This window comes from Rhinopithecus roxellana, chromosome 5 (genome assembly GCF_007565055.1).
Source record: "Rhinopithecus roxellana isolate Shanxi Qingling chromosome 5, ASM756505v1, whole genome shotgun sequence".
NCBI classification, from domain to species: domain Eukaryota; kingdom Metazoa; phylum Chordata; class Mammalia; order Primates; family Cercopithecidae; genus Rhinopithecus; species Rhinopithecus roxellana.
In genome coordinates this window covers 13,573,311-13,598,952 of record NC_044553.1, presented here as the reverse complement: position 1 = coordinate 13,598,952, position 25,642 = coordinate 13,573,311, and the positions used below count along the sequence as shown (strand labels likewise).

General features: G+C 34.4%; 1 protein-coding gene across 1 annotated transcript in view; it reads left to right on the top strand.

Moving 5' to 3' along the window:
• EXOC5 (exocyst complex component 5) overlaps window positions 1-24,534 on the top strand; it is a 64,544-nt gene extending 40,010 nt beyond the window's left edge. Inside the window, exons 13-18 of the mRNA XM_010356234.2 lie at window positions 5,809-5,917; window positions 8,839-8,959; window positions 10,184-10,270; window positions 18,272-18,380; window positions 18,552-18,767; window positions 19,530-24,534. Of these exons, the coding sequence (XP_010354536.1) occupies window positions 5,809-5,917; window positions 8,839-8,959; window positions 10,184-10,270; window positions 18,272-18,380; window positions 18,552-18,767; window positions 19,530-19,718 (831 nt within the window). The 3' untranslated portion in view covers window positions 19,719-24,534. The remainder of the gene's footprint in view (window positions 1-5,808; window positions 5,918-8,838; window positions 8,960-10,183; window positions 10,271-18,271; window positions 18,381-18,551; window positions 18,768-19,529) is intronic.
• Window positions 24,535-25,642: the final 1,108 nt, after the last annotated feature.

The window sequence follows — 25,642 nt, the reverse complement described above, 5'->3', positions numbered from 1 at the left end:
ATGATTTGTATTGATGTTGATGCTCCTGAAACACTGTCCTTTGGGTATATACTCAGTAATGAGATTGCTGAGTCAAATGGTAATTCTGGTTCTAGAGCCTTGAGGAGTCACCACACTGTCTTCCACAATGGTTGAACTAATTTATACTCCCACCAACAGTGTAAAAGCATTCCTATTTCTCCACATCCTCTCCAGCATTTGTTGTTTCCTGACTTTTTAATGATTGCCATTCTAACTGGCATGAGGTGGTATCTCATTGGGGTTTTGATTTGCATTTCTCTAATGACCGGTGATGATGAGCTTTTTTTCATGTTTGTTGGCTGCATAAATGTCTTATTTTGAGAAGTGCCGGATACTCTTCTAAGCATTTAAGAGAGAGGTGTGTGTGTGTGTGTGTGTGTGTGTGTGTATCTTGTTTGTATGTAGTTTACGTACGGGGGTGTGTGTGTGTGTATGTGTATGTATGTATGTAAACTTATTTCATCATATAACCACCCTTGAGGTTGTTATTTTGCAAATAAAGAACTGAAATACATGACTTTTAAGTAGTGGATTGAGAGTTGAGGCAGTCTTAATTATTAATGTTGATGTATATAATCTACATTTATATTGAGACAGTAAATTAAATTATACATGTGAATATAAATCAATAGAAAACAAGTCAAAGATACACGTACACAGTTTGCAAGAAAGAAAATATAAATCACTAGTACAATACTCAGTCTTACTAATAGGGAAATGCAACTTAGAATAAGAGAATTACCATCCCATTTTCATTAGGTTGGGATACATTAAGAAGTCTGATGACCAAGTATTGTTAAGGAAGTGGAGCAATAGCAGTTGTCACACACCACCAACGGGAGTGAAATTGATGTGGTTATTTTGAGGATTAATTTGGCAATTTCTTAGAGAAACTCATAGGTTCATGTGATATGTCTAACATCATAACAGCATTTTTTGTCATGGTGAAAAATTAAAAGCAAACTCTCAGTGTCCATCAAAAAGAGAATTATTAAACTGGTGTTTTTCATACAGTAGAAAACTATACAACTATTTAAATACATGAAGTAGAGTTACATGTATCAACATGAATAAATCTCAAAAATACTCAGTATTGATATGACTGAATCATATGTTTTTTTTTTAAGAAACTGCGAAACTAATAGTGTGTAGTGATATTTGATTATAGTTTTAGTTTTCATTTTCCTAATACAATGATGATTCATGTTGAACATCTTTTCATGTGCTTATTTGCCATCAATATATACTCTCTGGTGAAATGTTTGTTCAGATCTTTTGTGCATTCTTAAATCAGTCATGTTTTCTTATTTTTTGAGCACTCTGTATTGTTGCAATTTATCAGATGTGATTTGCACTTTTTTTTTATGCCTGTGGCTTATCTTTTTATTCTCATCAGTATTTCTAAGGATAGATGTTCTTAATTTTGATGACATCCAATTTAATAATACATTTCTGTTCTGGATGGTGATTTTGGTGTCATATAAGAAATCTTTGCATAACCAAAGGTTACAAAGTTTTCCTCCTGTGTTTTCTTCTAGCAGTTTTATAGTTTGAGGCTTTATGTTAAGATGTATAATCAATTTTGAGTTAAGTTATACAGTATTGTGGATCAAAGTTCATAATTTTACAATTAGGCATCCAATTGTTTCAGTTTCATTTATTGAAAAAACTATCATTTCCCCGCTGAATTACTCTAGAACCTTTGTCAAAAAATCAATGGACCATTTATATGTGGGTCTGTTTCTGGACTCTTCTGTTCCATTGGTCTGTCTTTATGCCTGTACTATACTGACTGAATTGCTGTAACTTTATAATAAGTCTTGAATTGGGTAGTGTAAGTCCTCTAACATTTTTATATAAATCATTTTGTATTATGTCTTATAATAGCTTGTCCGTTTTTGAAAAAGTCTGAGATTTTGATTGGAATTTCATTGACTCCGTAGTTCTATTTGGGGAGAATTGACATATTTTGATGCCATTATAGTATATGTAAATGGTCTTTTTAAAATTTATATTTAATTTCTAGTTTAACTTAGTTGTTAGTATATAGAAATACAATTCATTTCTTTATGTTGCTCTTATATCCACAAGGAAATTCCTTGTGGGCCTCAAGATCTTTCCCCTAAAATCGTTTTTTTGAATTTCACCTTGGCAATGTAAATTGATAGCTTGTCTTCACAGTTGCAGGACAAAGGAGAGAACTCAAGTCATCCCTCAGCCCACCTAAGACAAATGCGTATCTCTTTGTTTCCTCTGTCCTATTGTTTGTGTAAAAATGTAGATTCACTGATCCAGATTAAGGTATAAGTGATTATTCCTCTACCCACCTCTGACATGCAAATTGTATATTCAGTGAAAGGGTGGATCAGACTTAAAAGAATACAACTGTTTGTCTCTTACCTACCTGTAACCTGGAAGTACCTTCTCACCCCTTCAAGTTGTCCCGCGTTTCCGGACAGAACCAGTGTACATCACACCTATTGATTGATGTCTCATGTCTCCCTAAAATGGATAAAACCAAGCTGTGCCCTCACCAACTTAGGGTGGGCACATGTCAGTGGGACCTCCTGAGATTGTGTCACAGGAATGTCTTTAACCTTGGCAAAATAAACTTTCTAAATTGATTGAGACTTGTCTCAGATACTTTTGGGTTCAGACCTGCAACCTAACTAAACTCACCTATTAGTTTTATTTGCCTTCTTTTTTTTTATTTGTAGGTTCCACTGGCTTTTCTGTATAGATTATCATATTATCAGCCCATAAATACAGTTTTACTTATTTTTTCCAATATAGATGTCTTTTATTTTGTTCTTTTGCCTTATTGCACTGGCCAGACTTCTAGTACAATGCTGAATAGAAGTGGTGAGAGTGAACACTTTGCTTTATTTCTGATCTTAAGAATAAATCATTTCATCTTTCACCATTAAGTATGATACTAATGGAGTTTTTCATAGATGTTCTTTTTCAGATTGAGAAAATTATTTTATCCTACTTAGCTATGAGGATTAGATGTTAGATTTTGTGCAAAACTCTTTTATTCTGTTAATATGGTAAGTTATAGTGATTGATTTTCAAATGTTGGCCTTGCATTCTTTCTTTGATAAACTCCAATTGGTCATCAATTGACCTTTGACCTTTTGTCATATTTATATATTGTTGGATTAGTTTTGCTAAACTTTTGTAAAGAATTTTAACATCTGTGTTCATGAGGGATATTGGCCTTTTTTTTTTTTTTTTTTTTTGAGACAGAGCCTCCCTCTGTTGCCCAGGCTGGAGTGCGGTGGCATGATCTCAGCTCACTGCAACCTCTGCCTCTCGAGTTCAAGCCATTCTCCTGCCTCAGCCTCCTGAGTAGCTGGAACTACAGGCTCCTGCCACCATGCCCAGCTGAGTTTTGTATTTTTAATAGAGACAGGGTTTCGCCATGTTGACCAGGGTGGTCTTGAACCTCTGACCTCAGGTGATCCGCCTGCCTCAGCTTCCCAAAGTGCTGGAATTACAGGTGTGAGCCACTGCGCCTGGCTTTTTTTCCTTTTTATGTCTTTGTCTGGTTTTAGTATCAGGGTAATGTTGGCCTCATAGGATGTGTTGGGAAATATTTCCACCACCCCTCCCAATTTTCTGAAAGAGTTTGCATAGAATTGGTATTCTTTCTTTCTTTAAGTGTTTGGTAAAATTCACAAGTGAAGTCATTTGGGCCTGAATTTTTTTGTGTGTGAGGATTTTAAACTACAAATTCAACTTCTTTAGTAGATACAGAACAATTCAGGTTATCCACTTCTTTTTAAGTCAGCTTTGGTAGTTTGTATGTTTTAAGCATTTGTGTAGTTCACATAAGTTGTTGAATTTATTGGACTAAAATTATATTCATGATATTTTCTTATCCTTTTGATATCTGTAGAATTTGTAGTGATGTCACCACTTTCCTAATATTAGTAATTTATGTCATTTTTTTTTTTTCCTGATCAGTCAGGCTAGAGGTTTATTCATTTTACTGATTTTACTGATTTATTTCCCCCCAAAGAACCAGCTTTTGGTTTCATTAATTTTTCTGTGGTGTTTTTCTGTTTTATATTCATCAATTTCTACTCTTTATTACTTCTGTTATTCTGCTTACTTGGGTTTTATACCCCCCCACCACCACAACCCCCCTGTTGTTTTAGTTTTCTAAGGTAGAAGCTGAGGTCATTGATTTGAGAACTTCCTTCTGTCCTAATCTAATGCAGGTGTTTTGTCTTACAAATTTCCCTGTAAATACTACTTTAGCTACATCCCCAGAATTTTTGTATGTTGTGCTTTATTTCCACTCAGTTCAAATCCTTTTAATTTTGCTTTTGATTTGTTTTGGCCCAAACGTGATTTAGAAATATGTTATTTAGTTTCCAAATATTTAGGAATTTGTTAGATATCTTTCTGTTACTAATTTTAAATTTGATTCCATTGTGGTCAGAGGATGTACTTTGTATGATGTGAACCCATTTTAAATTTATTAAGACTTGTGGTTTCTTTTTAGCCCAGAATATGGTCCATCTTTTTTGTATGCACTTGAAAAAATATATATATCCTGATGTTGTTGGATGGAGTATTGTATAAATGTCAGTTAGGCTTAGTTGATTATGTTGTTCAAGTCTTCTATATCTTTACCAATTTTCCATCTGCCTCTTCTGTCTATTATTCATGAATGTTTGGGTGTAAATAGGAGTGTAAGAATGGCTTGTGAAGAAGGTAAGAGCATTTTTTGAGCATCAGTGATGAGAGGAGGAGGGTATATATTGGAGTAGAGAGACTGATGAAGGAGGGGTAAAGATTGGGGTAGTTATTAATAAGACCAGGAAGGAAGCTGAGTAATACCAAATTATAATCAGTGGGAATTCAAAGGGGGTTGTAGAATTCCTATCAACTTCTAATTTAATACATCAGGTAATAAGTATTAACCCCAAGAGAATACATGAACGAAGACTACAGATAGGTTTGACAGAAGCAGAAATCAATGTATAAATAATATGGAAAGCAATTATAAGAAGTCAAGAGTAATTTTCTGTTAAAAAAGGATTTTATTTTCCCAGCATAACTAATAATTATTTTACTAAATAGCTAGTTTAACAGCAACAACAGCACCAAAATGAATATTGTAAGCTCACTATGTGCAAATACTGTGCTAAAAACACTTTATGCTTAATTTCATATTTTATTCTCACCTCAAGGCTAGGATGTAAGTACTATTAATATTATTCCCATCTTACAAATGAAGAAATTGAGGCATGGTGGGGTTAAATAACATCTCAAAGGTTCACTTAGTCAGGAAATGATAAAACCATTATTTGAGCCAGTCATATTTTATGGTGCATCTATTATTAATTTCTCCATCTCCACTCCCCAGTGAAACAAAGAATTCTTTTTGTTCTAAGTTTTACTAGACTGTTCTTTGCTCAGTCAGTGGCTCTCAAACCTCTGACCCACAGTAAGAAATGCGTTTTACATGTTAACCCTGTGTATACATATTTAAATGGGGGAGGTATACATTTTATGAAAGTGTACTTGGATTTCACTAATGGATTGCAGTCCAAGTTTGAAAAACATTGCTCTAAGTCAGGAGAGTTATAGGCAAATATGGAGTGTTATAATTGTGTGTATATGTGTTTGTGCATGCATGCGCAGTATGGGGGGAGCTGCGAGTTATTCTGATACCTGAAACACTGACTACATCTTATAAAAAATTGCTTAAAAAACTGGCATTTTCAAAAGGCAGACTTGAGGAGTGATAATTGTTTGGTTTTTGTTTTTAAGCTCTCTGATCCTTCCGACTTACCAAGGAATGCCTTCAGAATTTTTACCATTCTTGTGGAATTTTTATGTATTGAGCATATTGATTATGCTTTGGAAACAGGACTTGCTGGTAAGTATATTTGTGTTACACTTGTGTTAAATTCCTTTGATCCTGCTTGGTTAAACTACATGCATAATGTTGTTTTCCGTATAATCATCTCTGTATGTCAAATTCAGTTCAATGCAATGAAGTTGGAGCTTTTATAGTGCAAAGATTTGCCAGGTGCTAAAAACTATACAGAATGGTTCTCTCATGTTGTTTACATACGACATCATAGAATAATAAGCTACCTAAGTCACTACAATGTATGATACAATGTCTTACAATTCTGTAACTTAGAAAATGTCAAGGAACAAAAATGAAGGCAAAAACAATTCTGATTGGGGAATTGAGTAATGTAAGATTTAGAAAGAAAAGTATTAAAAACTAAGTCTGGAAAAAAATAGATTCAAATTAAAATTCTTATTTTGCTTTTGGTCTTTTGGTCTTAGTAGTTAGTATTAGTAGCATAATAATGACCTGAGTCCAGTCTCATTAATTCAGTTGTCTACTTCATCTGTTTAGTGGTCATCTCAAACTTAACATATCCAAAATGAAACTCTTTATCTTCCTTCTAAACCTATTCCTTTTCCATTCTTCCCATGTCATTAAAAGGCATTACCAATATGCATGATTATTGTATGTCAGTTTTTTGAAAGGCATTACCATTTACCACTTGCTCAAGCCCCAACAAAACCCAGGAGTTCCTTAATTCCTCCTTTTCAGAAATCAATCCTGATAGCCAATCCATCAGCAAATCCTGTTAATATACTTCCAGGCATAAGTCAGATTCATGTACTTTTCTCCCTCTTCACCTGATAGCCAATCCATCAGCAAATCCTGTTAATATACTTCCAGGCATAAGTCAGATTCATGTACTTTTCTCCGTCTTCACTGATGCCACCCTAATTTAAACACCATTATCTCTGACAACTTGTAACTGGTCTCCCTGTGTACATTCTTGCCTCTCCACATTACTGACTTCATGTAACAGCCAGTTTAATTATTTCCTTATTTAAAAGTCTGTAGTGGTTTCCTCTCACTCTTAAGGGGAAAACAACAGCAAACTCTAGAGAAGCATGCTTTTTATCTGGCCTGGTATGTATTCATCATTTCTCGTTGCATTTCTTCTCACTGAGCAGTCACTCTGACCCTCATTGTTTTTCCTTGCGTAGTCTCTTTGCACTTGGTATTTCCCTATCCCCAAAATCCTTTTGCTTCAGCTTTTCTCGTGGCTGGCTTTTCAATCATCTGATCTCAGCTAAGATGTTATCTTCTCAGAGAGACCATTGCTGATCACCCTAGCTAAAGTAGCCCTCTTCTCCCAGCCCAGTTATCCTCCTTATCTTATCATTGCATTAACTTTTTTATAGCACTTACCACAATGAAATTTTTATCTGTTAATGTCTGCCTTCACTTACCAGAATTCATTCATTTAACACATGCTTATTAAATGCCTACTCCTGCACCTGTGGAGTTTACATGCTTATGGAGAAGATAGACAAATGATTAGAAAGTGCAGTGAAGAAAAATAAAACTGAGTAAGGGATTAAAAAAATTTTTAAAGTGTGTATATGTAATAATTTTGATATGCCCTTATTTTTATTTTTGAGACAGAGTCTCGCTTTGTCACCCAGGCTAGCATGCAGTGGCACAGTCATGGCTCGTGGCAACTTTGAACTCCTGGGCTCAAGCAATACTCCTGACTCAGCCTCCTGAGTAGCTGTAACTATAGGTGCATGCCACTGCGCCCAGCTAATTTTTTCTTTTTTTGTGGAGATGGGGTCTTGCTGTTTTGTAGAGATGGGGGCCTAGGCTGTTCTTGAACTCTTGACTCCAAGCGATTCTCCCTCCTCAGCCTCTCAATAATTTTTTGTTTTGATTTAAACTGTTTTCCTAAAGGTTTCTTTTCCTACTAACTTATGCCACTGCTGGACTGTTTGTGTGTGCCAGTTTTTCTGTAATTGAATATTCTTTAAAAATTTTAATTTCATGGTTAAAAACATACATCGTAGCTGAGTTCTGATGCCTATAAAGAAAAAAAGTACATCAGTATTACCTTAATTTTTATGTCTTTCATTAATAACAATGATTCATATTTTCTACATATGTACTGATTTTTTTTCTCTTGTAAAGTTCATTTGTTATTGGAGCCTTCAGTTTTCTTACCGGTTGGTAATCTTGTCTTTTACTTGGGTAGGGGAGGAGAACACCTTTATTTTCCATTATTAAGACAAAAAAATCATTGTCCTGTAAAGAACTCTAGGTGTCAAGCCTGTGTTTTCACATTAGCTATGCATATTTTCTTTAGTCTCTTAAGTCTTTTACTTTTAGCTAGAAACATAAACATCTAGGACCTTAGAGTTCATCTGTTATTCTTTACAAAAAGGAGGAAATGGAAATCCAGAGGTCAGCTGACATTTTGAGGTCAGAATATGGAGTGGCTTGATTCCCTTTTTATTTTATTCTGAATAAATTCCAGAATAAAATCAGGTATGTAATCTGTAGATAGAACATTTTGAGTATTTTTGAGAAAATAGTGTAGAGCACAGTAAGTGAAATGTGTCGGTTTAGGCATATTACCATGGCAGCAGTATCTAGGATGAACGATAAAGAGACTTGAATGAGAAAGACCAATGAGAGAATTATTCGAACTATTATCAGAGGTAAAGAGGCCTGGTTATAAGAAATATGTGGAGATGTATTCATGGCTCACATGAATCATGAAGGCAAAGTAGATGGTGAATATTGGACATAAAAATAACTTTGGATGAGTTTTACTAGTACAAGCTTAGCTTGATTTTCCTCTTCTGTCCACAGAAGTCATTATTGATGTATTAAAACAGTGGTTTCATTTATGTTATAGATTAAAAAACCACATTCTTTTTTTCTGTTGTCAAGATGAATTTCTTCAAGGATGATTCTAACATATGTATGCTTTCTGGTTTTAGGAATTCCCTCTTCAGATTCTAGGAATGCAAATCTTTATTTTTTGGATGTTGTGCAACAGGCCAATACTATTTTTCATCTTTTTGACAAACAGTTTAATGATCACCTTATGCCACTAATAAGGTTAGTCAAATTATCTGATTTTCATTGATATTTCAGTGACTGTTATAGCATTCTACATAATATTCTACGTATATTTTCATTAAATTTAAAAAGTACATGTTCACAAAAATGTCAGACTGGACAAGTGGAATGAAATAAAAATATAAAAGTTCTTAGGAAATAAAACATTAAATATTGTTTCTTCTTGCATTTCTGTTTTCTCTTTCCACTATATTATTAATTTTGGTGTATTTCAAAAGATTTAATCTGTCACAAACCTAAAACTGAAATCTCATGTGAAAGAGGACCTCCAGCTTAGTGAAACTCAGCAAATTTGACGTCTTTTAAAAGATCTGATAGACAAAGTCCATGTACCCACTTGTTATAAAGACATACAAAAAATTTTATAAGATTAATAGGACAGATTTTAATGAGGCATTAAGTAAAGTTTGGTTTATAGCTTCATATCAATTTATATGAACTTATAAAACATTTGAGAATCAAATAAGATGGTGTATATGTGAACACGCTTTACAAAATTCTCTTTAGAACTATTATGTAAGAGGAAAAATATTCATATAAAATTTTTTGCCTTTTTGTTATAAACATTGATATGCCAAGACTAGTCCAGAAACACTCTCAAAGATAACAGTCACTTGTAATCCCTAAATCATACTCTGAAAGGAAATTTACTTTTCAAGATCAGTTATACCACATAGCAGAGAATTCACACAATTATTAGGGTTGCCTGTTTCTTAATATTTTGAATGTTTTGACATTCTGATAGCATTCAGAAGGCAAATATGATTGTCAGGTTTTTAAAAATACAACTGGATTGGCTGTTACCCTCCAAATTTTAGAGTATGATTTACTGTATTCTTAAAACTCTGGTGATGCTAGTCTATAACTTTTGTTGGTATTACACTAGATATTTGTTTATAAAGAAAACCAAATAATTCCATAATTTTAAAGTCACATTTATATTCTTGAGAGATATCTCCTCAGAGATCAAAATAACAAATTTAAGTGGTCCTCTTCCTTAGTCTATTATAATGAATTGGGCATAGTGAATGCTAAATAATTACTTTGCTTCTTATATGCTTCTTGGATTTGTTAACAATATTAATGCATGTATACAGATGTATTTATAAATGTATACAATGTAATACACATCGGTGTAATAAAAACTTTTAGAAAATCTCAGATTATTAATATGACTCTTTTTCCTTTTTAAATATACAATAGCTCTTCTCCTAAGTTATCTGAATGCCTTCAGAAGAAAAAAGAAATAATTGAACAAATGGAGATGAAATTGGATACTGGCATTGACAGGCAAGTTGTTGGTTTTGTCTCTTGCATTTTTTTAAATTATAAAAACACCACATTATAGCAGCATGCAAATACTTTGTAGAGAAGAAAAATATTTATCTTAATTCCACCATATTGCTACAACATTTGATAAAAAAAAAGAAACATTATTTTTATATATTGCCTTCATCCTTATTAGAATGTTGTTTTTATTGGATCCTGGAGTTTTTTACTTTGGCCTATCTTGGCATTTAACATACCTTCCTCACTAAGCTTAATCATTTCTAGCTTTTGATTTAAAATGAGAAGTATGTGACATTTTTCAGTTGAACACTTAGAGGCCATTGTAGGATTATTAATTGTCCTAATTTCAATGTTACTGTGTTTCAAGGAATAGGGAGGCCCAAAGAGAGGCAGAGAGACAGGGAAATAGCCATTAACTAGAGTAATCAGAACATACACTATATTTGTCAATTAGGTTCACTGTCTTATGTGGGTATGGTTTGTGGTACCCCAAAACAATTAAAATAGTAACATCAAAGATCACTGATCACAGATCACCATAACAGATTTAGCAGTAATGAAAATGTTTTAAATATTGTAAGAATTACCAAAATGTGACACAGAAACACAAAGTGAGCCCATGCTATTGGAAAAATGGCACTGATAGACTTGCGTTGCCACAAGCCTGCAACTTGTAAAAAAACAAAACAAACCACAGTATCTGTGAAACACAATCAAACAAAGCAGAATAAAACAAGGTATGCCTGGATAATCAGAAGTGGGGTTGTTGGATCATATAGTAGCTCTGTTTTTAAGTTTTTGAGGAATTTCCGTACTTTTCTATAATGGCTGTACCAATTTACATCACCATCAACAGTGTACAAATGTTCTCTTTTATCTACACTCTTGATAATGCTTGTTATCTATTGCCTTTTTGAAAAGAACCATCCTAACGGGTGTAAAGTGATAATTGATTGCATTTTCCTGATGACTAGTGATGTTGAGCACCTTTTCATATACCTGTTAGCCATCTGTATGTCTTCTTTCAAAAAGTTTTATTCAGGTTCTTTGCCTTTAATCGTTGGATCATTTATTTTTTTGCTGTTGAGTTGAGTTCCTATATTTGGAGTGTTAAACCCCTCTGAGATGTATGGTTTACAAATATTTCCTTCCATTTCATAGGCTGTTAATTGTTTTCTTTGCTGTACAGAAACTCTTTAGTTTGATGCAATCTCATTTGTCTTTGTTTCTGTTGCCTCTGCTTTTGAGGCCATATCCAAAAGGTCATTGCCAACACCAATGTCAAGAAACTTTTTTCTTATGTTTTCTTCTACTATTTTTATAGTTGTGGGTCTTGTATTAAATGTAATTCATTTTGAGTTGATTTTTTTTTTGGTGTAGACTAAGATAAAGGTGTCATTTCATTTTCCTGTGTGTAGATATCCAGTTTTCCAGCACTATTTATTGAGGAAACTATCCTTTCCCTATTGTGTGTTCTTGGCACCCTTGTTAAAGAGCAGTTGACCATAAATGGATGGATTTATTTCTGGGCTCTATATCCTGTTCCATTGGGCTGTATATCTGTTTTTATGACGGTACCATACTGCATTAATTACTGTAGCTGTATAATATATTTTCTAACCAAGAAGTACGATGCTTCCAGTTTTGTTCTTTCTCAAAATTGCTTTGGCTATTCAGGATTTTTTTCTGGTTCCATAAGAATTTTAGTGTTTTTTTTTTTTTCTATTTCTGTGAAAAATGCCATTGGAATTTTGATTGGGAATGCACTGACTCTAAATTGCTTTGGGTAGTGTGGACGTGTTAACAATATTATTTCAAGCCCTAAACGCGAGATATGTTTCCATTTACTTATTTCTTTTGGAAATGTTCTAAAGTTTTTTCGGTGTATAAGTCTTTTACTTCCTTGGTTAATTCCTAAATATTTTCTTTTTCATGCTATTGTAAATGGGATTTTTTTTTCTTTCTTTTTTGGATAGTTTGCTGATAATGTTTAAAAACAACTGATTTTTGTGTGATGATTTATCTTGCAACTTTACTGAATTCTTTTATTCTATTTTTTGATGGAGTCTAAAATTTAGAGTTTTCTCTAAGATCATATCATCTGCAAAGAGACAGTTTTACTTCTTTCTTTCCAATTTAGATGTCTTTTATTTCTTTTTCTTGCCTAAGTGCTCTGGCTAGGATATCCACTACTGTGCTGAAAAGAAGTGGTGAGAGTGGACATCCTTCTTGTTCCTGATGTTAGTTAGAGGAAAAGCTTTGAGCTTTTCACTATGGAGTTTGATATTAGTTGTGGGCTTGTCATATATGATCTTTATTATCTTTAGTTATATTCCTTCTATACCTAATTTGTTTGCAAGTCTTTGTCATGAAAGAGTGTTGAATTTTACCAGAAGTGTTTTTTTTTTCACATTATCAATCATATGATTTTTATCCTTCATTCTGTTAATGTGGTCTGTCACATTTATAGATCTGTATATGTTAAACTATCCTTGAATCTCAGGGATAAATTCTGTTTGATTATGGGGTATGATCTTTTTAGTATGCTATTGAATTAGTTTGCTAGTTTTTTTTTTTTTTTTTTTTTTTTTTTTAACATCTGTATTCATCAGGGTTATTGGCCCGTAATTTTCTTACCTGTATTGTCCTTCTCTGGCTTTGGTATCACTGTAATGCTGTCTTTGTAAAATGAGTTTGAAAGTGTTACAAGTTCTTCCATTGTTTGAAAAAGTTTGAGAACGATTGGTGGTAATTCTTCTTCTTCTTTTTTTGGAGATGATGTCTCCGTCTTTCCAGGCTGGAGACCAGTGGCACAATCTTGGCTCACTGCAACCTCCACCTCCCTGGTTCAAGCAATTCCCCTTGCCTCACCCTCCTGAACGCTGGAATTACAGGCACACACCACCATACCCAGCTAATTTTTTCTATTTTTAATAGAGACGGAGTTTTACCGTGTTGGCCAGACTGGTCGTGAACTCCTGACCTCAGGCAGTCCACCCGCCTCAGCCTCCCAAAGTGCTGGGCTTACAGGTGTGAGCCACCACGCCCAGCCAATTCTTCGTTTAATGTTGGGTAGAATTCACTAGTAAGACCATCTGGTCCTGGGATTTTTCTGACTTCAGCAGGACCTCTGTCTCTTAATCTTTTCATCTTATGCCAATCTATTATCCTTTTCCTAGCTTTATTTCTTTAGTTATTGTGCTTATATCACTTGGTCCATCTTTTGAATTACTTTCTTGAAATACCCTAAAGTACATTTCCTTCAAACACAACTGTCTTACAGACCCTAACCTCTGACAGGTGCAGTCTCTTTTATTCCCATAACTGGTTGGCTCCTCGCTGTTGGAGAATATCACATAACATGTACGTTATTGGTACCACTGCAAATCCATGCTTTCACTTCTCAGTTGAGTCTTTAGTACCTCTTATCCATCCTTCTGATTGTCCTTACACAGTGCGACTCAGCGTTGCTCCTACCTGTTTTTCCCAACCTTGTCAATTCTTCATAAGTTCCCTATCTCCACTGGAAGCATTCTGTACACATTCAGCATCCCTAATCCAAAAATTCAAAATAAAAATGCTTCAGAATTTGAAACTTGAAACTTTTTGAGTGCTGACATTACCCTACAAGTGGAAAATTTTACACCTGATCTCATGACAGGGCACAGTCAAAATACAGATGCACAGCACATGGTTTATTTGAGTACCCCCAAGGGAAAAAAGACCCTCCCAACCCTCTTCAGTTGTGATAAATATTTTCTGTGCATGTCCGAATCCCCTGCCCCCACAATAAGCATGCCTACAAAGAATAATAAAATGGCATGTGTGTAGGCTGGACATGCCAGTGGTAGGTTGCTCACAATGCCTCACATGCAGCCAAGACCTGTGTGTATTACTCACTGTGTGTGTGCTTTTTTTTTCTCCTTATTCTGTGCTCTGTGGTATAAAGATGTGAAATCTCAAAAAGGCCTACAGATACCACTGTGGTTAACAATGATAAGAAAAAGAGGAAGTTTATCCTTTTGTTTGTTTTTGTTTTTTGAGGTGGAGTCCCTCTCTGTTGCCCAGGCTGGAGTGCAGTGGCGTGATCTTGGCTCTCTTCAACCCCTGACTCCTGGGTTCAAGCAATTCTCCTGCCTCAGCCTCCCGAGTAGCTGGGACTACAAGTGCACGCCACCGTGCCCAGCTAATTTTTTGTATTTTTAGTGGAGACAGGGTTTTGCCATGTTGGCCAGGCTGGTCTCGAACTCCTGGCCTTAAATGACCCACCTGCCTCAGCCTCCCAAAGTGCTGGGATTACAGGCGTGAACTACTGCACTCAGCCTGTTTATCTTTAAAAAAAATTTTTTTTGTGGCCAGATGCAGTGGCTTACTCCTGTAATCCTAGCACTTTGGGAGGCTGAGGTGGGTGGATCACCTGAGGTCAGGAGTTCGAGACCAGCCTGGCCAACATGGTGAAACCCTATCTCTACTAAAAATACAAAAATTGGTCAGGCATGGTGGCAGGCACCTGTAATCCCAGCTACTCAAGAGGCTGAGGCAGGAGAATTGCTTGAACCCAGCAGTCAGAGCTTGCAGTGAGCCAAGATCACGCCACTGCACTCCAGACTGGGCAACAAGAGCAGAACTCCATCTCAAAAAATGAATAAATAAATAAATAAATAAAAATAAAAATACTTTGTTTAGAGACCATGGTCTTACTCTGTCACCCAGGCTGATGTGCAGTGGTGTAATCATAGCTCACTGCAACTTTGAACTCCTGGGTTCACACAGTCCTCCCATCTCAGCCTCTTGAGTAGCTCAGATCACAGATGCACACCACCATACCCAGCCATTTTTTTTTTTTTTTTTTGTATGTAGAGATAGAGTTTTTGAACTCCTGGGCTCAAGTGATCCTCCCACTTCAGCCTCACAAAGTGCTGGGATTACAGGTATGAGTCACCATACCTAGCAGCACTTACGTTTATCAAAGCTGTTGGACAAACAGGATGGTGGTGTAAGTGTGAAATGTATTACAGAAGAGTATGGTATTGGAATGACCACCATATATTACCTGAAGAAACAGAAGGAGAAACTCTGTGCTGAAAGTGATGAATGGAAGTTAATGAAAAATATAAAAACACTACATAAAGCTAAAAGTGAAGATCTTGATTATGTATTGAAAGAGTGGATCTGTCAGCATTGCAATGAATACATTGCCACTTAATGGTATGGTGATCATGAAACAAACAAAGATCTATCACGATGAATTAAAAATTGAAGGGAATCATGGCTATTCAATAGGCTGTTTGCCAAAAGTTAAGAACAGACACGGCATTATGTTTTTAAAGGTTTGTTGTGATAAAGCATCATGAAGCAGCAGAGAAATTCCTTAATGAGTTTGCCAAGGTTATTGCTGATGAAAATCTGGTATGAGAATAAGTCTATAATGTTGATGAAACACTACTCTTTTGGCATTACTGCCCCAGGAAGACACTGACAATACAGGTGATAAAATGGCTTTTACAGAAATTGAGGATGCCAAGGGCAGAGTAACTGTGCTGGGGTGTGCTAATACAGCAGGCATGTATAAGTGTAAGCTTGCTGTAATAGGCTAAAGCTTGCATCTTCATTGTTTCCAAGGAATGAATTTCTTGTTGGGTCCACTGTTATGCTAACAGAAAGGCATGGATAACCAAGGGTGTCTTTTCTGATTGGTTTTACAAACGTTTTGTACTAGTGGCTTGCACATACTGCAGAAAGGCTGGGCTGGATGACAACTACAAGATTTTGTTATTCCTTGACAACTGTTCGTGTCATACTTTTTCCCAAATGTGACTTTATTCAGTCTTCTGACCAAGGTATATTTACATCAATGAAGAGTAAATATAGAAACACTTTCTTGGGTGGGCATGGTGGCTCAAGCCTATAATTCCAACACTTTGGAAGGCTGAGGCAGGAGGATCACTTGAGCCCAGGAGTTTGAGACCAGCCTAAGGCAACGTAGTAAGACCCTGTCTCTACCCCCCAAAAAATTTAAGAATTAGACAGGTGTTCTGGCATGTGCCTGTAGTTCCAACTACTCAGGAGGCTGAGTTGGGTGGATCACTTGAGCCTGGTATGTCCAGGCTGCAGTGAGCAATCATCACACTGCATTTATCCTGGGTAATGGAGCGAGACCCTGTCTCAGAACACTGTCTTTTTTTTTTTTTTTTTTTGGAGACAGAGTCTTGCCCAGGCTGGAGTGGTGCAGCGACACCATCTCAGGTCACTGCAACTTCATCTTCCCGGGTCAAGCAATTCTTCTGCCTCAGCCTCCTGAGTAGCTGGTACTACAGGCGCCCACCACCACACCTGGCTAATTTTTGTATTTTTAGTAGAGACAGGGTTTCACCATGTTGGCCAGTCTTGTCTCTAACTCCCGCCCTCAAGTTATCCTCCCACTTCGGCCTCTCAGAACACTTTCTTGAACAGCATGCTAGCAACGGTGAACAGAGGTAGGAGTATGGAAGGTTTTCAAAATGAGTTGAGCTTGGAAGATGCTGTATATGCTGTTGCCAGTGCTTGGAACACAGTGACTAAAGACAGTGATGCATGCCTGGCACAACCTCTGGCCTTCAGCTATGTTCAGTGAAGAGGATGAACAAGGTAGTGACTTTGAAGATTTCCATATTTCAAGTGAGAAAAAAGTGATGTCTGACTTCTTACATATACAAAAAATAATAGATTTAGAGTCTGTCAGTAAGTTGGATGAAGTGAATATCAAATAATTTTTAACATCAGTGAGACTCCAGTTGCTCATTCATGGACTGGTAGTGAAATAGCCAAAATGGTTCTAAATCAAGGTGATTGTGATAATAGTGACAAAGTAATGTTGCTAACACTGCAGAAAAAATGCCTGTAGATTACATGGTGAAAATGTGCAATGGACTTATAAAAAAAAGTACAGCAGTGTACATTCGTAAAAGAACAAGAAGTCATATCAGTTTACAAAATCAAATAGAGACTTCTAGACAAAAACCATTATTAATGAGTCAGATAACTCCAGAGGAAACTTTTAAGAAGCCATCCAGCAGAATATCTCCTCATCCAAAGAGGTCCTGCTTTCTGGTTTCTCAACTGCTTCTGATGTTTCTTGTCACCTAAAAAAATAAAATGTAGGATAGAGTACCTTTTCATGAAAGCACAGCATCGTAGGTGGAGACTGAAAACCTGCTACCTTGTTTGTTGTTGTTTAATAGGCAATACAGGTATTGTGGTGATGTTACTGTGCTGTTTGGTTACCTTAAACTTATTTTTTCTCTGAATGGCATGTCATCTTTTTTACTGTTAAGTACTTATGTGTGAATAAGTATAAGAAAATGATTGCTTACTGGTAGCATATAAATTCAGAGTCAGGAATGATGGTGATGCCAGACAGCCATGGATTGCCCACATGGGTGTCTGAGATAGTGACATCTTTGCTTTCTGATGGCTCAGTGAACATAAATGTTTCATATATAAAACTATTAAAATATTTTATAAAGTTACTCTCAGTCTACATGTATAAGATATATATGAAACATAGATGAGTTTTGTGTTTAGAATGGGTCCCATCCCCAAGGTATCTTATTATGTATATACAAATATTCCAAAATCTGAAAAATTTCAAAATCCAAAACACTTCTGGTCCCAAGAATTTTGAGAAAGGGATAGTTAACTTGTATATGGTTTTTGCCTTTGAAGATCCTTAGCTGTTAAGGAATTAAATTAGTGACAGGCTTCTGAGATCTTTGAATCTTGAAGTATTGCACAAAGAATTTTTGCCCTCTGTTTTGAGCAGAAAGATAATAAAACCAAGAGCTCTTTCATATTAAGACCTAGAGCTGACTTTTTCTAATATCTAAAGTTTACCAATAGTGAAAGAATTTTATGGTGATAGGATATTAAATAACTGATTTAATTTAGCATAAATAATATAATTAAATATAAACATAGAATAAGTTAGATGGGTTAAAGAATGTTGTGGTCTCAATTCTCTAGGACATTAAATTGTATGATTGGACAGATGAAGCATATTTTGGCTGCAGAACAAAAGAAAACAGATTTTAAGCCAGAAGATGAAAACAATGTTTTGATTCAATATACTAATGTGAGTAAAATGATTCAATTTGTTAATACTTTGCTAACATTTTCATTGGTGTATCCTACTGTGCCCTAGATTTTTTCTTTTATACTTACAGATTAATGAGAAACTATGTATTTCCTCTTTAGCTAAGCTGGTATACATTTCTGTATAATGAGTGTAGAAAAACTTTTATAGGCCTGTGTAAAAGTCTGTGCTTACGTAAGAAAACAAGTGGAGAAGATTAAAAATTCCATGGATGGGAAGAATGTGGATACAGTTTTGATGGAACTTGGAGTACGTTTTCATCGACTTATCTATGAGCATCTTCAACAATATTCCTACAGTTGTATGGGTGGCATGTTGGCAATTTGTGATGTAGCTGAATATAGGAAGTGTGCCAAAGACTTCAAGGTATGTATACACAAAAACATCAAACTTGCAAATAGGCCCAGGAACATAAGTCAGATCATTAAAAATCACTATTTACTTATAATTAGTGAAAGGTTTATAACTTTTGTTGATATTGTATGAGATAGATTAACACATTCTACCTGAAACAGTGTTGTTCCAGTCATTTTCTTTTAATTTTAAATTTTAAATTTTATTTTGTTTTCCAGAGACAGGGTTTCACAATGTTGCCCAGGCTGGTCTCTCCTGGGCTCAAGTGATCCGCTGCCTCAGCCTCCCAAAGTGCTGGGTTTACAGGAATGAGCCACCACACCTGGCCCACATATTTAATATTAAACACATTTTTGCTTCACAGTGTATTTTCAGTTCCACAGTCTTTGACTTATTGACATCCATGACTAATGCTGTATATGTCACACATTAGGAAAATAATGTTGTCTTCATTTTATGTCCCTCTGAAGTTTTCTGTAACATTTAAATTATGAAAAATACTATATATTAATAACTAGTTTTAGTCCACTGAAGTATATGTGATTGTTATATTGAAGAGAATTGACATATGAATCTTTTTGAAATATTATAGTAAGTTTATTTAACTACGAAATCTTTAAGTTTTAATGCTTTGTGATCTTTAAAAAATTCTAATATGTTGAACTCCACCCACACTAGTAAGTCCCACCTGACAGTATGTAAGAAGTTACAAGCTAATTGTAAAACTGGAAACTGTTTTGTTTCAATGTTACTTTTTTTCTTCTCTCAATTTAGATTCCAATGGTATTACATCTTTTTGATACTCTGCATGCTCTTTGCAATCTTCTGGTAGTTGCCCCAGATAATTTAAAGCAAGTCTGCTCAGGAGAACAACTTGCTAATCTGGACAAGAATATACTTCACTCCTTCGTACAACTTCGTGCTGATTATAGATCTGCCCGCCTTGCTCGACACTTCAGCTGAGATTGAATTTACAAAGGAATTCAATGTCAATTCCTTTACAGAGGAATTTCTTGTACTTCAGCAGGCCTCGGTTGATAGAAAGCACAGGAGATACCTTATGACACAGCCAACATTTTGTGAAACAGTGACTGGAACAAAACAGCAGCCATACTTACCTTTGAGGTTTTATTTAAAGTTTGGATACCACTAACTATATTTTGCTTTTTTCCCCGTATGTTGAATTTTAATTTCATTCTTGAATGTAGACATTTCAGATTCTTTAAAACTACATGTCACTGTTTTCATCCTAGAAAATGTTGCTGTCAGAAGGCAAAGGAAATGTTACCAGTGTTTTCGGTTCTTGTACTTTTAACATACTCCATTTAGAAATTTTGCCATTCTGTTTCCCATTAATAATAGGCAAAATACAGGAAAACTACATTTATTATTCCTCAGTTTTTAATGACCTTTTCAGCATCAATTGTTAATCAGGTTATTTTAGGTTTTCATAAATAATTTTTTTGCCTCTTTCAAAAGGTTAACAATTAAGTTTACTTTCTGTAGTTGGTTGATTGGATTTTTTTCTGAGGGACAACATTAGTACTAGTCCAAAAAATGTCATAAACTGAACTAAAATGATGAAATATTTTATGTAGACATTAGGAGTGGATCAGAATACTGCTTTCTGGGTAAAACTTAAAAGTTTACTATTTCTTGTTTGGTAAATAGATTTTAAGCCAATTCTAGTAAGAAATTGATAAAACTACCTTATTTTATATTTCACTTAAGGTGGAGGACCTTAACTAACGGACCATATTTATTCATTATTTTAATATTATAAGGGAAGTAAAAAAAGTGAGGTATAGTCTAAATGGTGCATATAAGAAATATTGATAGTGTTTAGCAACAATGCAGCCCTTTAAGATTTTCTGTCGTAATGCTAAACTTGAATAAGATGGAATGGCTGAATATGTGGTTAGTCTTTTATTTTAAGAGGAATTGAGAATTGATAGATTTGGAGATGAGCTTTGCAAAGAGTGGTTGCTTTTCATGTCTATAGGTCTGTCATTGTCCTTTTTCAAAGCATTTCTGAAGTTATTCCTACTTGGATATAGTTAATGGAATTGACTTAATTTGATGATGTATTAAATCACTTATAAAATTTTGAACATCAAGTGAAAATTTAGAAAGGCCATTGCTATTCTATAAACCTTGTAAACTTGCTCTGGGAGAATGCATTCTAAATTATATGTAATATTTCAGCTCCCATCGTGTTGTTCATAGTCTTCTAGGAACAGATAAACTTAAGTATTACTCACTCTTGGCATTTTTTCTTTAATACAGGCTTTTAAGCCTGTTTTTGGAAAACTGCTTTTCTTCTGAGAACCTTAATCTGAATGTCATCAACTTTACCAAACCTTCTAAGTCCAGAGCTAACTTAGTACTGTTTAAGTTACTATTGACTGAATTTTCTTCATTTTCTGTTTAGTCCAGTGTTACCAAGGTAAGCAAGGGAATGAAGTATACCAACTTTTTTCAAAGAATTTTAGGACATATATGACAGCTTTAGAAGGCTGTCCTGTTTTCTAGCCAAGGAAAAGCCAGAACAGGTTTTGGATACTAGAGAAAGTCATATGCTTGTACTATTGCCATTTTAGAAAGCTCTGATGTGAATTCAAATTTTACCTCTGTTACTTAAAGCCAACAATTTTAAGGCAGTAGTTTTACTGGCCATTTAAGCTCTTTGTACAGTGTCAATTTGTAAAAAAAGAAAAAACAAAAAAAATCTCAAATAAAACATGAGATAACATTTTAAGACTTCCAAATCAGAGAAGTGCTTCAAATTATTTTGTTTGGATTAATTTTTAAAATGTAAAGCATACACTTGTTGCTTAGTTATTTTGTTAATTATTTTCATGCTTGAGTTCTGTGCAATATTTTCTATTATGTCCGTTGATAGGACAGTGACAAAATTCATAAGTGAATACTTAATTTAGAAGTGTTAACATTAATGCTCAATAAACAAATTCCCTGCAGTTGTTTTTTTATTTCACTCTTTTTATATTTTAGAGCCATCCATCCTGAATTTTATAAATGATTTTTTTATTTAAAAATGTAAGATTTAAAAAAGTTTTCACAGCATAGGTCTTCTCACTTTCCTTTTTAGCAAAAAATACTGACTATATAAATAAGACTAGAAATTTATCCTAAACAGATGGTCTTTCTCTAAGGGGAAAAAAAAATGTGTCATGTGAAGCAATATGCATTCTTTGTATTCTGATTTTTTAAGTGTTTTCATATTTATAGCCATCACAAAATTTTGCCCAAAGTGTATGGCTCAGAAGAGATGATCAATAAGTAAAATGTTTTTCATTTGCACATGGTAAAATTTTAGGTAGAGAATGGAGCTTTGTATAATTGGTAACTTTAACCAACATTTACATAAATGCAATCTTTGCAGTATTACACAATACCACATGAGTTAATATGCAATATTTACATAATGCATTGAATGAAGTTGAAAATATGCTCTAACACACTGCATATTGTTTTTCTAAAATTGAAAAATATCTGAAATACAGAATATGAGTTTAATAAAGGAAGCCTACCTTATATAAATTATGATGTTGAAAATGACAGTCAACCAGAGTAGATGAAGTGTCCTTATGAAGAATTATTAAATAGTAGCTGGATGGATCTTTAGACAGATGACCACCTGACCATTCCAAGACAATATTTAGTGCCATTTTGAGAATTGCCATAGTTGCAAGTCCTTAGAATCTTCCTTATTTTAAAAAGAACTGTCAAAGTAAGTTAAATTAAAATCTAATTTAAATTAGGTTAATTTATATTACATTGTAGATCATTCTTTTTTTCCCCCTCTTTCACTTCTAAGTATTTTGCTTTCTGAGTACTAGCCTTCTGGTTCACAGGGAAATAATTTAATTATCAATCAGTAGATTGATTCCAAGTGGAGAATTCACTGCTTCCCTAAAATGCGTTTTTCTTACCTATGATGGTAAATATTTACAAGGATCTGGATAAAGAGATGTTGATTTTTGAAATGCCACAAAACCCCTTAAAGTGATCAAGTTCTCAAGGTAGCGGCTAAGGCATGCTTGAACTGTGTTTGAGAGACAGCAGTTAAGTCGGTACATAAATCATTGATGACTAACAAAGCTAACATCTGGGAGATTAACTTTTTTTAATGCAAAAATATTCTGCATATTATCCATATATTGCTGAATTTTACATACAAAGCATTTTGTGCTTTCATTCAATTAGTTTAACTGTATTCAGTTTCTGTACTATTTCTCTCTGACCTATCCTGTAATACATTATTATGTACTTTAGAAGAAAAGATCAGTTCATATTGTCAGACTGAATAATTCTACATAAAGTTAAAAGTTAGCAATTTAAAAAATTTTACTGCATAATAAAGATAATTATAGTTACATGTATTGGTTTAAGTCTCACACACTGTGCTAATAAGTCCTTTGCATATATTATTTGATTCTAGAGCAACCCTAGGATTTGGGTACTATTATTTCCATTTGACAGATGAAAAACCTAATGCCTAGAAAGGTAAGTAGACCAGTGAAGGTCTACAGCTAGTAAAATGCTCAGATTGAAACCTAAATCTTTTCTCACTCACTTTTAGGTTCTATATGCTGTTCTCCTTACATAACATTAAATAGATCCTTTAGTTTGGTAGGTTCATTAGTTTTGCTTAATCGTTTCTTCCAATATGAGTCTTATTGTAGCATTTATATTACAGAGCTGGCATACAGGGTCAATATCTAATTTACTGTTGTGCTTTTCTTAATATGTTCAATGTGTGGTCATACTTTCTAAATTTGATTTTTTTAAATTTTATAAGTGGTCATGAAACTTTAATGTTAAGTTTGTACCTAATAGAAATATGTCTATCACAAGTCTTTATTGGTATTATTTTATATACTTTTCCAGCTTGATAATTTTCACAATAGAAAGAGACCAAATATTTTGTACTATATTTTGTGACATAGAAGTAAATGACAACTCTACCTTGGAAGATATGAAGAAATCAGTGTTTTTATGTTCAAAAACTATTTTAAATGTCATAGGCTTGCCAATTGTGTTAACTATTTAATACATTGGTAGTTTTTAAATGACTAATGCTGGAGTGAAAGTGTAAGGCAAAATATTTAGTGTATTAACAGTAGATAGTCATTTTCATGTAATCAGAATTGCATGTTGAGGGTTTTAAAAGCTGTTATAACTCTTACCTTTTATTTCTACCACTGATCAATCAGTTCTCTTTACAAATTTAGGGAAGAAACAACTGTTCAAATGTATAGGGGACAGAAACCTGACATTTAGAGAATAGAGATTTTAATTGCCAAATTACAGCAGTTAGGCTGCCCGTGGGCTTAACAAAATTCCTATTTTTGAACTAGACGCAATGTGTTTTATCATTATTATTTGATAGATACCATTAACCTTTGTTTTGTGTTTAAATATCTACTTTTGGGGGGAAAGATGAGTAATTAAACACACTTGCCCATTTTCTAAGTGGTTTAGAAGGTCGCAGTCTGCCTCACCATACAAAGCCAGTTTAAATAGGAATATATTACATCATACTTCAAATAGCAGTCAACCTCAGAGGAAAGTCATTTATTCAGAAGGCGTAGATTTTGCTAGACAGCAGTGATGCATTACAAATATATAATTATTTGCACTAATATTTGAGCAGGTGGAATGGATTAGAACATGGTCAACATTATGCTGCTGATAACATGTATTTTTCTATATTAATATGTACTGTGCAACATGTATTAAAATTGTCAATAATTCATTTTAGCCAAGATACTAATATTTATATTACTGTGTTTAAGAGACAGTATCCAACTGAGCCACTTTTAATTTAAAAGTCTGAAACTGGAATTAAGTTTACTTTCAGAAATCACTTAAATTACTTTATAATCAGTGAAAGGTCAGTAAAACATAGAATCATAAGTGCCTAGTGACTTAATAGGAGGAAATATGGAGGGTTAAGAAAGGAAGTAGGAACCTGGAATAAGAAAGTTAAGTTTCATTTATAGCTTAGATGAGTGACTTTCTTTGTTTTCACCACTGGGAATCTTAAATGAAGAAAGTGTCGTATCCTTTCCAGTTATCTTTATGTTAATAAACTAAGTAATGGTTGGACAGAACTAACAAAGGAATTAGTCTCCAATGGTGGACTTCCAGAGTTTTGAGATTAAACTTTGAGAGATGAGAAGTCTTCCTGATGCCCCTGTAATCTTAAGTTGGCAGGTGCCTTTAAGTGAGGCCATCCCTCTTTGCCTGTCTATCATTTTAATCTTTATACCGTAACTGGTTCCTTTCAACTGGCCTTTTATTGTAGCACTTTTATCAAGTCTGCAGCTTCCCAGCTACTTGGGAGGCTGAGGTGGGAAGAACACTTGAACCTAGGAGTTCAAGACCACCCTGGGCAACATAGTGAGTCCCTGTTTTTAGAAAAATAACCCTTAGCTTTTTGCTATAGAAAATATCCAAATAGAGTCTGGACAATGCTGGATGTAAAGAAAACTGTGAAGCTACCTCTAAGTGTATTGTTTGTAAATACTGTTACCATTTAGAGGATAACGTGGGGGATTCACATGAAGTTACGTGAGAATATTTTATAAGGAATAATACCCAAGTGCCTCTCCATTATAGTGCTCCAGTAGAATGTATTTTCAATGTTTGCCACAAGGGGGAGAAGTTATTTTTTTAGTAATACGTACTTTTTTTATTTTAAAAATAGAACTCACATAACTTTACAGCATCTATGAACATTTTGCTCTCCTAATTATGTGTGTGTGTGCATGTGTGTAAACAAGATTTTGAAAGTCATGCATGAGAAAAATTTCAAGGGAAATTAATAATAAAACCAAAACAGTTTTGAAGAACATGTGCAC